The sequence below is a fragment of the Taudactylus pleione genome, unplaced genomic scaffold, assembly GCF_031769625.1.
Source record: "Taudactylus pleione unplaced genomic scaffold, aTauple2 ptg000037l, whole genome shotgun sequence".
Classification (NCBI taxonomy): domain Eukaryota; kingdom Metazoa; phylum Chordata; class Amphibia; order Anura; family Myobatrachidae; genus Taudactylus; species Taudactylus pleione.
Genome location: NW_028284439.1, coordinates 11110305 through 11123878, shown reverse-complemented (window position 1 = coordinate 11123878; position 13574 = coordinate 11110305). Strand labels below are relative to the sequence as shown.

The 13574-nt window shown below is 44.7% G+C and overlaps 1 protein-coding gene across 1 annotated transcript in view; it reads left to right on the top strand.

Annotated features, from left to right (window-relative positions):
- SLC2A2 (solute carrier family 2 member 2) overlaps nucleotides 1-13574 on the top strand; it is a 75012-nt gene that overhangs the window by 18932 nt on the left and 42506 nt on the right. The window contains exon 6 of the mRNA XM_088452393.1: nucleotides 1354-1516. Within this exon, the coding sequence (XP_088308519.1) occupies nucleotides 1354-1516 (163 nt within the window). The remainder of the gene's footprint in view (nucleotides 1-1353; nucleotides 1517-13574) is intronic.

The window sequence follows — 13574 nt, the reverse complement described above, 5'->3', positions numbered from 1 at the left end:
GTGCCTGCCAGACGGAGGCGTTCCCAAGGGAACACCTACCGTCAGAAGCCGGCCCCAATGACACTAGTGATGTCAGTGGGAGTGATTTTGGCTCTGATAGAGCCAAAATCACTCCTGGCCTTGCGGTTGAGAAACTCAACCGCAGGCTTCTGCTCGCAGTGGCAATGGTCGCGATGCACGCTCGTATATGTGACCCACAGCTATACGAGCGTCCAGGAGGACGCTCCATATTAATGGAGGTGGGCCCTGATTTAGAGCGAGCGCTCTGGTCAGAGCGTCCGGCTCTGAATCAGGGCCTATGTGCCAGGCAGGGGCTGCACGAGGCGTCGAAGTTGTGAGCAATGGTGTGTCGATGGTGGAGAGATAGGATTTACCAGCACAGTTGAGCATTGCATGAACTGTCTGTACCCCTGAACCAGGCCCATTGGCTTCAAACCTTTTGTGTCTGAAGAGTCCTCTTCAGTAAAAGTTAAATGTATTTTGCTCCAGACCGCAGTCCCTATTGCACGTATTGGGGACTGAGATATGCTGAGTTTTATACATGTTATGCATGCAGGAGTTATCTTCAATGTCTCCTGAATTAAGTGCATGGTAAACGCCAGGATTAATGAAACCATATGGAAGCTGCTGTGCTTTGCATAATTTAATGGGCAGATAACCATAATAAATAGGCTCATTCCTGAATATTTTGTTCCTGTCAATATTTCTATTTTTCAAAGTTAAACAACTGCACATTGCCACTTTTTTGTTCTGGTATGCTATGTGCAATTCTCTGTATCTGTTCTGTGGCTCTCCAGCTGTTGTGAAACTGCACATCCCAGCATGCCCTGCCACAGTTTTGCTATTAGGGAATGCTAAAACAGTGGCAGGGCATGCTGGGATGTGTAGTTTCACAACAGCTGGAGAGCCACAGGTTGGCCAGGCCTGGTATACATGGTTGCAGTGGCGGCTGCAGGGCAGTCCAAGATTTAAATAGGGGAGCCACATCAACTGCCAGTGAGTCCCTACTATGTATGCAGTGTTTGAAATGGCAGTTGGTGTGACTCCCCTATTTGAATCTTGGACTGCGCTCAGCCTCACCTCTGGAGCCGCCACTGCATGGAGTATTCTGTGCTGAGCCCAATGCTTAAGTATGACTCATATTGCAGAGTAGATTTAAGGGTAAAATATATTAATTTAATGCATATACCCCAGTTATTTAAAGAGTATTTAAAATGAAATTCTAGCCATGGTAATTGATGTTATCATGGTTGCCTACCCTGCGCCATGTGTCATGCACATAGATGGATTCTCTTTGTGCAGTAATTGCTGTCAGCCTGTACTGATGGGAAATGTCACATTTTGATTTCTTAGATTCTTGGACTAGAATTTATACTGGGCAGTGAGGATTATTGGCCTGTCCTCCTAGGACTTTCTGGTGTTCCAGCTGTTATTCAGACTATCTTGCTGTTCTTTTGCCCTGAAAGTCCCAGATATGTCTATATTAAACTTGGAAGGGAAGAAGCTACTAAAAGAAGTAAGTATTAAACAGAATTTGCCATTTTGTATGTTATATATATTTTACTACTGTAACAAGTAATGTAAAATAGGGTATAATTGGGTATACTCTCCCATGTTCTGTATATTTATATTCAGAAACTAAGGGGCCCAATTATCGAAAACTCGTTGTGTATGATAATGGTGCTCCAGCCAATATGTCTGAAAAATGACAGTTAGGAGCTGATTGCCTGGAGCACCATTTATCATACGCAACAAGTTTTAAAACTGGATAAAACTCAGTGATAAATGGGCCTCTATATTTAAAGCTGCTTTTATTACAACAGATTATTTTGCTTTCACACATTACTCAGGGGACTTTTAGCATTTATTTTTATTTCTTACTGTCACGGCGTAACTATAGAGGGTGCAGGGGATGCTATTGCTTTGGGGCCCAGAAGCTTAGTGGGCCCTGGACACAGGTCATATAGTTGTCTACCAAGTTACCAGAATTGCCTGCTAAGCAATTGGGTATTACCAGAGGCATAACTAGGTATGTAAAGGCCCAGGCTGCTGTACTATGGCTCTCAGCATCGGTGACGAAAATGATCAGCTGCCACTCTGGCCCCGCCCCCATGCTGGGATTGTACAACAATGAATAAACCACCTGTAATCCCATTAGATCTCAGGGTTTATGGTGGAGACTATTTTAAAATGTTGCTATGGGGCCCACAAAGTTACGCCCTGCTTACTGTTATGGTTAGAAAATTACCTACTTTATATCATATGATATCTAGCTTTAGTTAGCCTGTTTACAGTCTATTTAGTAAAATTCCAATGCTTGCATTCTCTTCTCTATAATTTGTTAATCTCCTGTTATTTTAATGAAGGAGTCACCATTTTCTCATAATACAGAAGTGTGAGGATATGAGGTGCTAGAGTCGGCGCTCACACTGTATACCCCACTATCCCAAGTTCACTGATCACACAGGCAAGGAAAACGGGGAAGAAACAACAGTATATTATACGTGAAGGCATAAAAGTATAAAGACAGAGTAAGAATAGCAAATGTGAGAGTTTAGCAGTAAACTCTCACATTGGTCGAGTTTTATCTTCAAAATGGGAAAACATCTGGATGATAGTTTAAATCGTGAGAGATTTTTGAGTCTAAAAACATGCAAGTTTCTTCTCGGACTGTATTAACTTGGCTAAGTTTAAATAGTGTGAGAGTTTACTGCTAAATCACATTTTCTAAACTCTAACGCTATTACATTTGGCCTATCATCCGTACACACTGGCCGACGCACACACGATATATTGGGCGTTGAACAGCTGATATGTTGTCCAGTGTGTACCCAGCATAAGAGTCCAATACTAACCAACCAGATTCTCCTGTCCACTCTGTAGCTATATGGTGGTCCAGATCCTTTGGTAACCTGCAGATAATACAGGATGAACTGGACAAGCAGAGTCTAATCACATTCTTGAAAGAGCTGACCTTTTGCACCCAAGATCCAGGGCCGGGCCTGGGTCCTCTAGAGGGTGTGGCCTAATTGTGGTGGTCACACCCCCTACAGAACCCTACAGAAAAAAAACACATTATGTTTATTGTTCCCATTGTTCCCTTCAGCCAGTGGCAGATCTGTGGAAGGGGACGGGGATGATCAGTGCGATCGCTTCCCCCTGCACATCATGCAGGCAGTGGAGACTGCTGCTGCTCAGCACCCAGCACACAGCAGCATGTGGGGCTGGGGAGGGAGACAGCTGCCGCTGACAGGTTATAAGGTGGGGGGGCGTGGACCCAGGCCCCTCCAACAAGCCCGGCTAATTAGTACCTGCCCCTTCCCCCTCTCTGCACCCCTGATTGTGGCATGCAGGGCCTGGCTATAGATTGACTACACACATCAGGATACCAAAACTGAATGTCTCTCCTGTTCCCATAATCCACCATTTTAAACCCTGCTACAGGATGATTGAACAATCCTGACAACATGTTTGTGTAGATTGCAAGTTGTTAGTTTTGGGTCCACTATGAACAAAGAGTCCTTGAACATATTAATGGAGAGACACAGGCTTCTTGTAATCTAATAATCGACAAATCTCACCTGGCTGATTTAATCAACATTAACAATATAGATTTAACATTGATGTGAAGACAATAACTGCAGCAAATGAACCTTATCACAAGTGCACAGTGTAAACAATCACAGGGTGACCTAGATATAATGAAATGTGCATACTACAATGTACAATATTGATTCAGATTTAAGTATACTGTACCTGATCTATAAATCCACATCAGGGCCATTGCATGAAATGTCCCATACGTTACACTGTATAATAAAATCGCTATCTGTGTATCTTTTGAGTTTTCAACATAGGTTGACAAGTTAAATTATATCTCTTTCTCTTTTTCTTAAAAAAAATAACACAGTCTCTTAATACAAAGTATAAGAGACTCCTCTTGTCAGCATCTGCAAACCCAGAGCAGCGACCAAGGGACCAGCCTGGCATCACTGATGGTCGCGATGTTCCCCTGCATTGGCCAGCTGACTAAGCCTCAGCATACACAGGCTGGACGGCTCTTAGCTGCTTGCGAGGCCAAGATGCAGACCCAGGCCTCAGCACTCCCAGAACACAAGGGTGACAAGCTCCCATTTCCGGGAACGCAGGCCATCCCCGCCCCCGCACCACCACCCAAACGCATCTGCCTGTCAATCAAGCAGAGGCTTGGGGGAACTGTGTGCGAGATTGCAGGACCTGTTCTGCATATGGCCAGAACGTATGCTGCACAAAATATGTTTTATGTAATGTTACTACAATAAGATTCACATGATTTATTACCCTGTGAACAGTTAATTATTGTTAAACATTACCATTCTGACATACTTATACTTATGATTGTGATAATATGTAAAATTATGAAACAATGGTACCATCCACTGCATACTGTAGGTATATGTGCAAATTTGTGGAACTTTGGGGCAGATTGATCAAAGCTCTAAACATCCTATTGCTGGAGGAGAGGGGGGTTTGTGTATATATAGCAAAACATTTGTATTACACTTACCATATATTTGTATATTTACAGCAATAAAATAATAATCACTCTAATAAATATGTTGTATTCAAGCAAAATATTCTTGCTGTAGAGCATACTTGCCGACTATCTGGATGCTCCTTCCGGGAGAGAGCCACCAGATCGGCAGGGCAGGGGGCGTTTCTGGCAAAAGGGGACGTGGCCAGACGGGCTGATGACATTTGCGTGACGGGGACAGGGCTACGCGATCGCGTCACATTGGTCCCGCACCTACTACACAATGCCAATAATACAGGCATTGTGAAGCAGGGGGTGGGGCCAAAATGACGCGATTCAATGTGAATCGCGTCACCGTCCTCCCCCCGCTGTGGGGGTTTAACAGGTAATTTCGGTGGGGGGGGGCTGGGAGCTGCACCCGTTTATCGGTGCCCATATGGTGTGCCCCTGTAGTTCTGCCCCCCCATGCTGTGCCCCCCGTTGTGCTCACATGCAGTGCCCCCTATATGCAGTGCCCGCTGTATAGGTGCCTATATGGTGTGCCCCCAGTAGTTGTGCCCCTGTAGTTCGCCCCTCCTGTAGTTCTGCCCCTTAAAGTATTGCCGTCCCCTCCAGTACTTACCTGACAGCTGCGCAGGCTTCTCAGCGCATTGCATCACTGGGAACGTTGGCCTCAGAAGCGATCGGAGGCTTCCTTAATTGCACCCTCCATTTGCCGGGCGCCCGCTAAGTGTGTTACCAGCGGGTGCCCGGCTCAATCTCTCCCCCGGCGGTAGCCAGAGGACGGAGCTCACTCCTGAGCTCCGGCTTCTGGGTCCCGCAGTGCACTATGGAAGTGATGTCATGACGTCACTCCGATAGTTCCGATGTGCGGGCGCCGGGAATGGAAGGCAGCAGGCATTGGAGCGGGGTTTAAGGGAAGTTTTTTTTTTTTATGTGTGTGTGCATGCGTGGGGGGGGCACTACAGGGGGCTTACTACAGGGGGCTGCCGTTTATTACAGAGGGTTTACTACTGGGGGCACATTACCGGGGGCATTACAAGGGGCTTACTACTGGGGGCTTACTACTGGGGGCTTACTACTGGGGGCTTTTTACAGGGGGCTTATTACAGGGGGCTTACTACTGAGGGCATTACAGGGGGCTTACTACTGGGGGGCAGACTACAGGGACATTACAGGGGGCATCATATGGGGGCACTACAGGGGGCATTACAGGGGGCTTACTACTGGGGCATCATATGGGGGCACTACAGCAGCATTACTACTGGGGGCATCATATGGGGGCACTACAGGGGCCTTACTATTGGGGGCACTACAGGGGCCTTACTACTGGGGGCACAGCATAGGGGGACCACTACTGGAAGTACTGCATAGGGGGACCCCACTACTGGAGGCACTGCATAGGGGGACCATTACTGGGGGGCACTACATAGGGGGACCATTACTGGGGGGCACTACATAGGTGGGCACTGCATAAGGGGACCACTACTGGGGGCATTGTATAAAAGGAAATGCATAGGGGTGTGGCAGCAGCTGGGGCTGGCATAGGTGCTGGGGGGTGGTACATTTTAATTTGGGGGTCGGGGGGCACCAACATTTATCTTGCCTCCGGGCACCTGGAATGAAGTTACGCCACTGCTTCTTAGGTTAGGAGGAGTATATTTTGCATGTACCAGAGGCCTGGTGTAAAAATATAATGGCAACACAGAAATTGTATATAGCTGTTTTTGATTGGCTGTTTGCATCATTAGCATCACAAATTTATTAAATAAAGTTGCGGCTATCTGTTCTGATTATTTATTAGTAATTTCCTTTTGGACTACTGCAGGAAAGATTTCCATTAATTTTTAAATCGGTAAACAATGAATGTGGGGGTGTTTGCTAGTAATTACAGATTTTTGCATTTATCAATTAATATCACTGTCAAGCCATTATTCTCTATTGGCTGGCTCGAGGCATATTCGACCAGTACGGTCGAACAGGGGCGCCTCCCCATAGAGGACCCCTTCCAACCATTCCTGATTTCAGCAGGACAGTCGTGTTTTTCCGGCACTGCCCTGCTGTTCCACCCACGGGCTGAAGTGTCCAGTGGATGGTCTGGAGGTTGGGCACAGCTGCGGCGGTGCCAGACTGCAGAGAATAGAATGGATGCCACGCACGTTCGCGTACCATCCATTCAGTGCAGGAAGAGGGCTGGGGGCAGCCCAGCTACTGACGGAGTGCTGGGATCGCCCCCAACCTGACGTTAGATGGAAGGTGTGGCCTATGGTAATTAGTGTAGCCTATGGTAATTAATCCACGCCCTCATTTTCAGTCCCATTCTGCGCAGGGCGCGGAGCCTCCTGGAGTCGGCCCAGGCCGTATGACACCTTAGAACTTAATAGTGTGCACCAATGAAGTAATAACATTTTCTTATTTATAGCTAACACTGTTAAGCTACATTTGTATACTGGACATCAGGGCAGTAACTAAAGGTGCCCATACACGGTGCGATGCACCGTGTAGGGCGACTGCCGATCCGTAGGCAGATGGATCGTGCTGGCACCACCGGCAATCGTGCGGTCCCCACAAACCGCACGATATGCCGGCTCCCCCCTCCTTCATTTCAATGGGATCGTACATCGCATCCCAGATCTCTTGCTTCTGCAGGAAGATCTGGGGATGTGATGTACGACCCCGGGAGCGCGCAGCACGATATCAGGTGCGATATTGTGCCCATACACGGCATGATATAGCACCTATATCGTGCCGATCCGACGTGCTATGTATGGGGGTCTTAAGGGTGTGCAACCTTTGCAATCACTCAGGGCCATGGGGGTGTCGCACCATCGTTGTCACTCTAGCATATGGTTTGTAGGGTTCAGTGGCACATGCAGGGGGGGGCCAAGCCAATCAGTGCCACGGCTGAGTCAATTTCTTTATTTTTGTATGTTTTTATTTAATTTAATATATCTAAGCACCCGAGGCTTCTTTTGTATATACAGTATATACATATTTACCTACCCTTCCGAAATGGCCGGGAGCCTCCCGAAAATTGAGTGGCACTCCCGGGCACCTGGAAAGGTGGACAAGTGTATATGGGAAAGATTTCTGGACTGCACAACCTGAATATATATATAATGGGAGGTACTACCTGATGAGACTAATTGTAGGCTCAGAAACAGACAAATCTCAGGTGCACAACTCCAAATTATTAATAATATATAAATGCAATAACATTTTGCAATCAATAGAGGTTTTTTGCATAATCATGGCCAAGATTATGGGCCTACCCACCATATCCAGGTAAACTCTTTAGGGTAGGTCCCTAACATACTAGGGTTCAAATCCAGAGCGCAGGACCCCCCAAAACTGGCCCAGGGAATCTGCCCCAGGGTACCACCATAGTAAGAAAAGTGTAGTGTAAAGAGATAGTTAAGAGCAGCTACAGCTGCATATAGAGAGTGAAAATAAAAAAGTGAAGTACATATATATTAAACATAGTGAAGGGTTAAAATGTGTTATAAAGGAAAATGTGTTATAATGCGGTGCCCTGAAACAGATCAACCAATGCAATCCAGGGGGACCTATGCCCCAAAAATGAACCGGCCAACCGCCTACCCCGGACCCCCACACCATAACTCAAAAACCCCGGCAGCAGAGGGGCCGATGACGTGATTCGTGCTGAATACCATCATTATAGCCCTACCCTCTGCTACACAATGTAGTGGGGGCATGGCCATGATGACGCGCTTGCACGGTCATGCCACCCCACTCCACCCCTAATCAAGCATGCTGTCCCCACCACACCCCCTCAGGGAGCGCCACCAATTTAATGCTTATACATATTACATTAAATACATGCATGACAGGAACAGCTAGTAATATAGCATCAGTTGCCACCAAATAATCAACATCTTTGTTATAGCTAATATATATAGCACGGTATTATATATAAAATAAGAGCCTAAAACATAAAAGTCAACCCAGGTGGAATATGCTGGCATTATTAATCATTTGAACTGCTCTATTTTGCTAATAGAGAAAAATAATTTTTAACTATTAGTGTTCTCTGAATGAAAACAATATTATGGGCAGACTATCATTCATTTATTTGCATATAAAGCAAAGAAAATATGTGTTTGATTAGATTATTATCACATAATATCTCAATATCAGGGTTAATAAAATGGAAATAAGGCAATTTAACAGCCATAACTAATTCTCTCTTTATGATATGGTTAAATTAAACAGTGGTAAAGTTTGATTATTTTTACATAGATTGTAAACTCCACTGGGGCAGGGACTGATGTGAATGGACAAATATTCTCTGTAAAGCGCTGCGGAATATGTGTGCGCTATATAAATAACTGATAATAAATAAATAAATATACAGATTTTGAGATATTACCTCCAAATTCAGTTTTATATTCAATTTTCTAAATACAAGCTCATTTTTAAAAGAAGATGGTCCATTTTTTTCTAGGCTGTAATTTGAGGTAACAGAATCACCACATTTTTTGCTCCTTTGATCAGGAAGTAAATAAAAAAAATGTGTACAGCTGATCTTAGGCATTTATTGCACAGGCTGCAATGAACCATGTGCTGAGTCATTTCTGAAATAATCCTGAACAAGAGTGTTGGATATTATTCAACATATTTCTGGTGAGTCTATAGCATATAATGTTAACTCTAATACATATTTCACTTTGTCAAGAGACACAACAAGTGTTAAAGTTGTTGCAACACCCCAATATCAATAACAGGGGACAATAATTATTTTAGTCCTCCTTTTCAAGAGACTCAGTAAAGTCTATATTTTATGAATGTACTACTTGATTAGTCTTGATTTTGTTTTAAATGTACCAATTTGTAGTTGATATTTTGGATTTGCACTTCTTTTATGTATGTGAATCGTATGTTTAGGTCAACGTTTATTCACAAGTATTCCAAGTATTGAGCCATGCTGATACATTACAAATTGTGTCATTTTGTCCTTAAATATTTTGTAAAACATAGTAGGAAATATAAGTAGTACTGGAGTTGCAGTAATAGGTAGCAAACATATTATAATCAGTACACTTTACCATGCTCATTACCCACTTGGCAATTCTGTGACCACAGCATGGTGATTCCGTTTCCACAGCATGGTTACAAAAATGTATGTCGATGTATCCCCAGGATGTCCCCATTTTGCAAAAAAAAAAAAAATTATGAAAATCTAGAGTCAATTCTAGAAGCTGAATTTATCAATTTTGTCTACAGACACTTAGGATTCATTATGTTAATTGTCGGAGTCTGCGTGGACCCCAATAATTAACATACTAACTTATAATAAAAGTAAATATGGTGCAGCGCTTGGCCTATTATGGTAATTATGGAAATCAAGTGTAACAATTATATTACTTGATTCATATATGGTGGTATATACCGATGACATATATTGACATAATAGTGGTGTGAAAAATAATACCAAGACTAATATTAATAATGATATTTAGTTCAAATAGGCAGAGAGTAAAAAAATGCTTAAATACAAATGAAGATAAAGGGTAAAAATATCAATATTGTTCCATTCAATGATCAAAAAAAGATCTGTACATTTATGATCTTCCCAACTGGTTATTCAGATGTATGTTCCCGATAATGCAGACCAAGCTATAGGTACATTCAATAATTGATTGTCCAGAAATGTAACAGAGTGCGGTGTCCCACTACTCTGGCTTTTATAAATAATGTGGAATGGAGTTCATGCACATACCAGTGTTGGTCTTATTTCTTCTGTGTGGTACTGCGGGCAGAGTATGGAAGGTAGTGGGTATGCGATGCTCCGGATCGGGTTTCACTACCTGCAGGTCAGGGCTCCGATGGCACACCCATACCCCTCGGAGTGATGACTCTGGAAGTGGTGGACCATAATCTTAGGGATGACAACCTCGGTTTGGACTCCATGGAGTCTGTTCCGTCCCTTACAGAGACTCGGTTCCACTTGCACTTACCATTAACTCCATTGCACTCCACTCATGTCTCGGACGTCTTCTCTCTTCTGGCGCCGCTGTTCTGTCTTTGCCATGTTTCCGGGTGTGTCGCGTCACGTGCTTAATGATGTGCTGCTAATCGGGAACGTAGTTCGAATAACACCTTTGGATTTGGGAGTTCTTGCCGTGGATAGGGAATATGTAATGCCCCAACGCATTTCAGCCTTCTATGGCCTTCTTCTAGGAGGTAGTCGTAGTATATAGCTTGCCTCTCACCTTTTTTAAGGTGAAAGGGGGGGGTGGTCTTTGTCTATGTAAATTAATGGAGGCAGAATTTGATAGGTGGATGGTAGCTTCTTTAAGGTTGGTTATTGTAGCTGTCATTCATGGATTAGATGGATCTTATTGGGTATGTGGAGGATGGCAACATCTATGTGTTTTATTTTATGCTGCTTGTTGCAAGATATGCCCAGTTTTGAAGCCACTTCTAAAGCATAATTCTGCAGAGGTATGGAATGTTCTATGTAGTTATTGTTTACTCGTATATCTATTGGTGTCTATAATAGATGTTGGGGAACTCCTTTCTACTGTGAGGAACTCAACTACTATGTTTAGGATTACTGTCTTGGGGTGTGTCAATTTGGGTACATGTCGGTCTATTATATACCCATACCTGCCAACTTTCTGGCTGCTCCTTCCGGGAGGGAGCAGCCAGATCGGCAGGATGGGGGGCGTGGCCGGGACAAGGGGGAGTGGCCGGGCGGGTGACAGGCACCTGTGGGCGTGGCTGTCATATAGGCATTGTGAAGCAGGCCGATAATATAGGCATTGTATAGCAGGGGGCGGGGCCAAAATTACGCGAATCGCATCACCGCCCCCCCACTGTGGGGGCTGCAGGGGTTATTGCGGGGGGATAGGAGTAGTGGGCGGCAGCTGGGAGGATTGTCTGCTTTCCTGGGAGGTCGGAAGCGGCACCCGATTTTCGCGAGGCTCCCGACCAAATCAGGAGGGTAGGCAAGTATATATATACCACTATAGGCTCAACATGCATACCACATGTATGGCTCAACTTGTGTCCCTAACGTGATTACTGTGTGTTGTTGTTACATTATTGGTGTTATAGTAAAAGACATATGGTACTTCATTGTTTGCCTATTATGACTTCATTATATTTGTTTAAACCTCGGGGTGCAAATGTTTTTAATTCATACATCCATCTTAACTAATTTTTATTTATTTGATTAGTAAAATTGCCTCCTCTCCAGTTGTGTTTTATTTCTTGGATACCTATAAACTTCAGTGATTTTGGGTCACTATCATGGTGATCTTTGAAGTGTTTTGATAAGTTGTCATCCTCAAGACCCTTCTTGATATTGCGTATGTGTTCATGAATACGTATTTTGAGAGGTCTAGTTGTTCTTCCTACATATTGTTTTTGGCAGTCGCACTCTAGGAGTGCGACCTTTTGCAGTTGCATGTGATCATGTGATCACCGAGGTTGACCCCTAAGATCACGGCCCACCGCTTCCAGAGTAGTGGGACGCCGCACTCTGTTACATTTCTGGACAATCAATTATTGAATATTCCTATACCTTGGTCTGCATTATCGGGAACATACATCTGAATAACCAGTTGGGAAGATCATAAATGTACAGATCTTTTTTTGATCATTGAATGGAATGATATTGATATTTTTACCCTTTATCTTCATTTGTATTTAAGCATTTTTTTACTCTCTGAACTAAATATCATTGTTAATAATATTCATTAGTCTTGATATTATTCTTCACACCATTATTATGTCAATATATGTCATCGGTATATACCACCATACATGAATCAACTCAATCAAGCAATATAATTGTTACACTTGATTTCCATAATTGCCATAATAGGCCAAGCGCTGCACCATATTTACTTTTATTATACGCTATTTTGCGGTTTGGGGACACCTTGAGGTTTGCTAGCAGCTGGCCATAAAACCATGAGCTCAGGCCCTGATTCAGAGCTTGACGCTCTGATAGAGCGCTCGCTCTGAATCGGGGCGTTTTTTTTTTTTTGTGCGGCCTCCTGGTCGCTCGCATAGCTGTGGGTGACCACCCACAGCTATAGCGAGCGGCCAGTTTGATGGTCGCGATGGTCAAGACCATCGCTACCATCGGGCTTGCGACGAGACCCTTATGGTAGGGTCTCGTGGCCGCAAGCCCCAGAGAGCTTTCGGCTCTAACAGAGCCGGAAGCTCTCCACTGACATCACTTGTGATGTCAGTGGGGCCACCCCCAAACAACAGGCTTTCTCATGGTAACGCCTCAGTTTGGGCAGCCACCCCCCCGGCCCGCCCACCAAAGGGGGCGAGCTGTCACTCAACATCGACAGCTCACCCCCTTTTTTGCGAGACCCGGAGCGACGGAGTGCCCGTCGCTATCCGGGTCTCGCGCATGCGCACGACGGAGCCGGCTCCGTCGTGCGCATGCGCTCTGGGCCACCATCGACCCAGTTGCGAGCGCTCAGCGCTTGCGACCGGGTCTGAATCAGGCCCTCAGTGCGCAGAAGAGCATCCAAATCTACTATAACATACTAACTTTCCACGAGCGCCAGAGCAATTCATCATTGCTCTGGTGCGGAGACAGCTGATCCAAATATGAGCTGTCTCCCTTAACAGCTTCACTGCTCCATTCAGGACAGTAAAACTTTGCACTTCCGAGTCGACTCGGCAGTGCTAGTGCGCCTACGTGACCTAGAGTTCACGCAGGCGCACAAAACCCTGACGTCCGGCAGAAGGATCAGAAAGGATCCCTCTTCGCAACCCGGGAGTCTGAAGACGACAAATGCTTCCGCAGTCAAGCTCCGAAAATATTGTATTTTCGGAGCTTGATGAATTTCTATCGCCATACTAGTGTATGGGGTCAGCAAGCCACATTGGAAGTGAAAGACAAGCAGGAGATATCGGTGATATCTCCTGCATTACCTTTTTGATGAATGACCCGGACACTTAATTTCTACAAAAGCAGGTGATAATGTTAATTTTTACCTGTTTTTGTAGAAATTAAGTGCTTTTGAATAGACCATATAGTAACGTCTCACGAATGGTGATTCCGTTACTG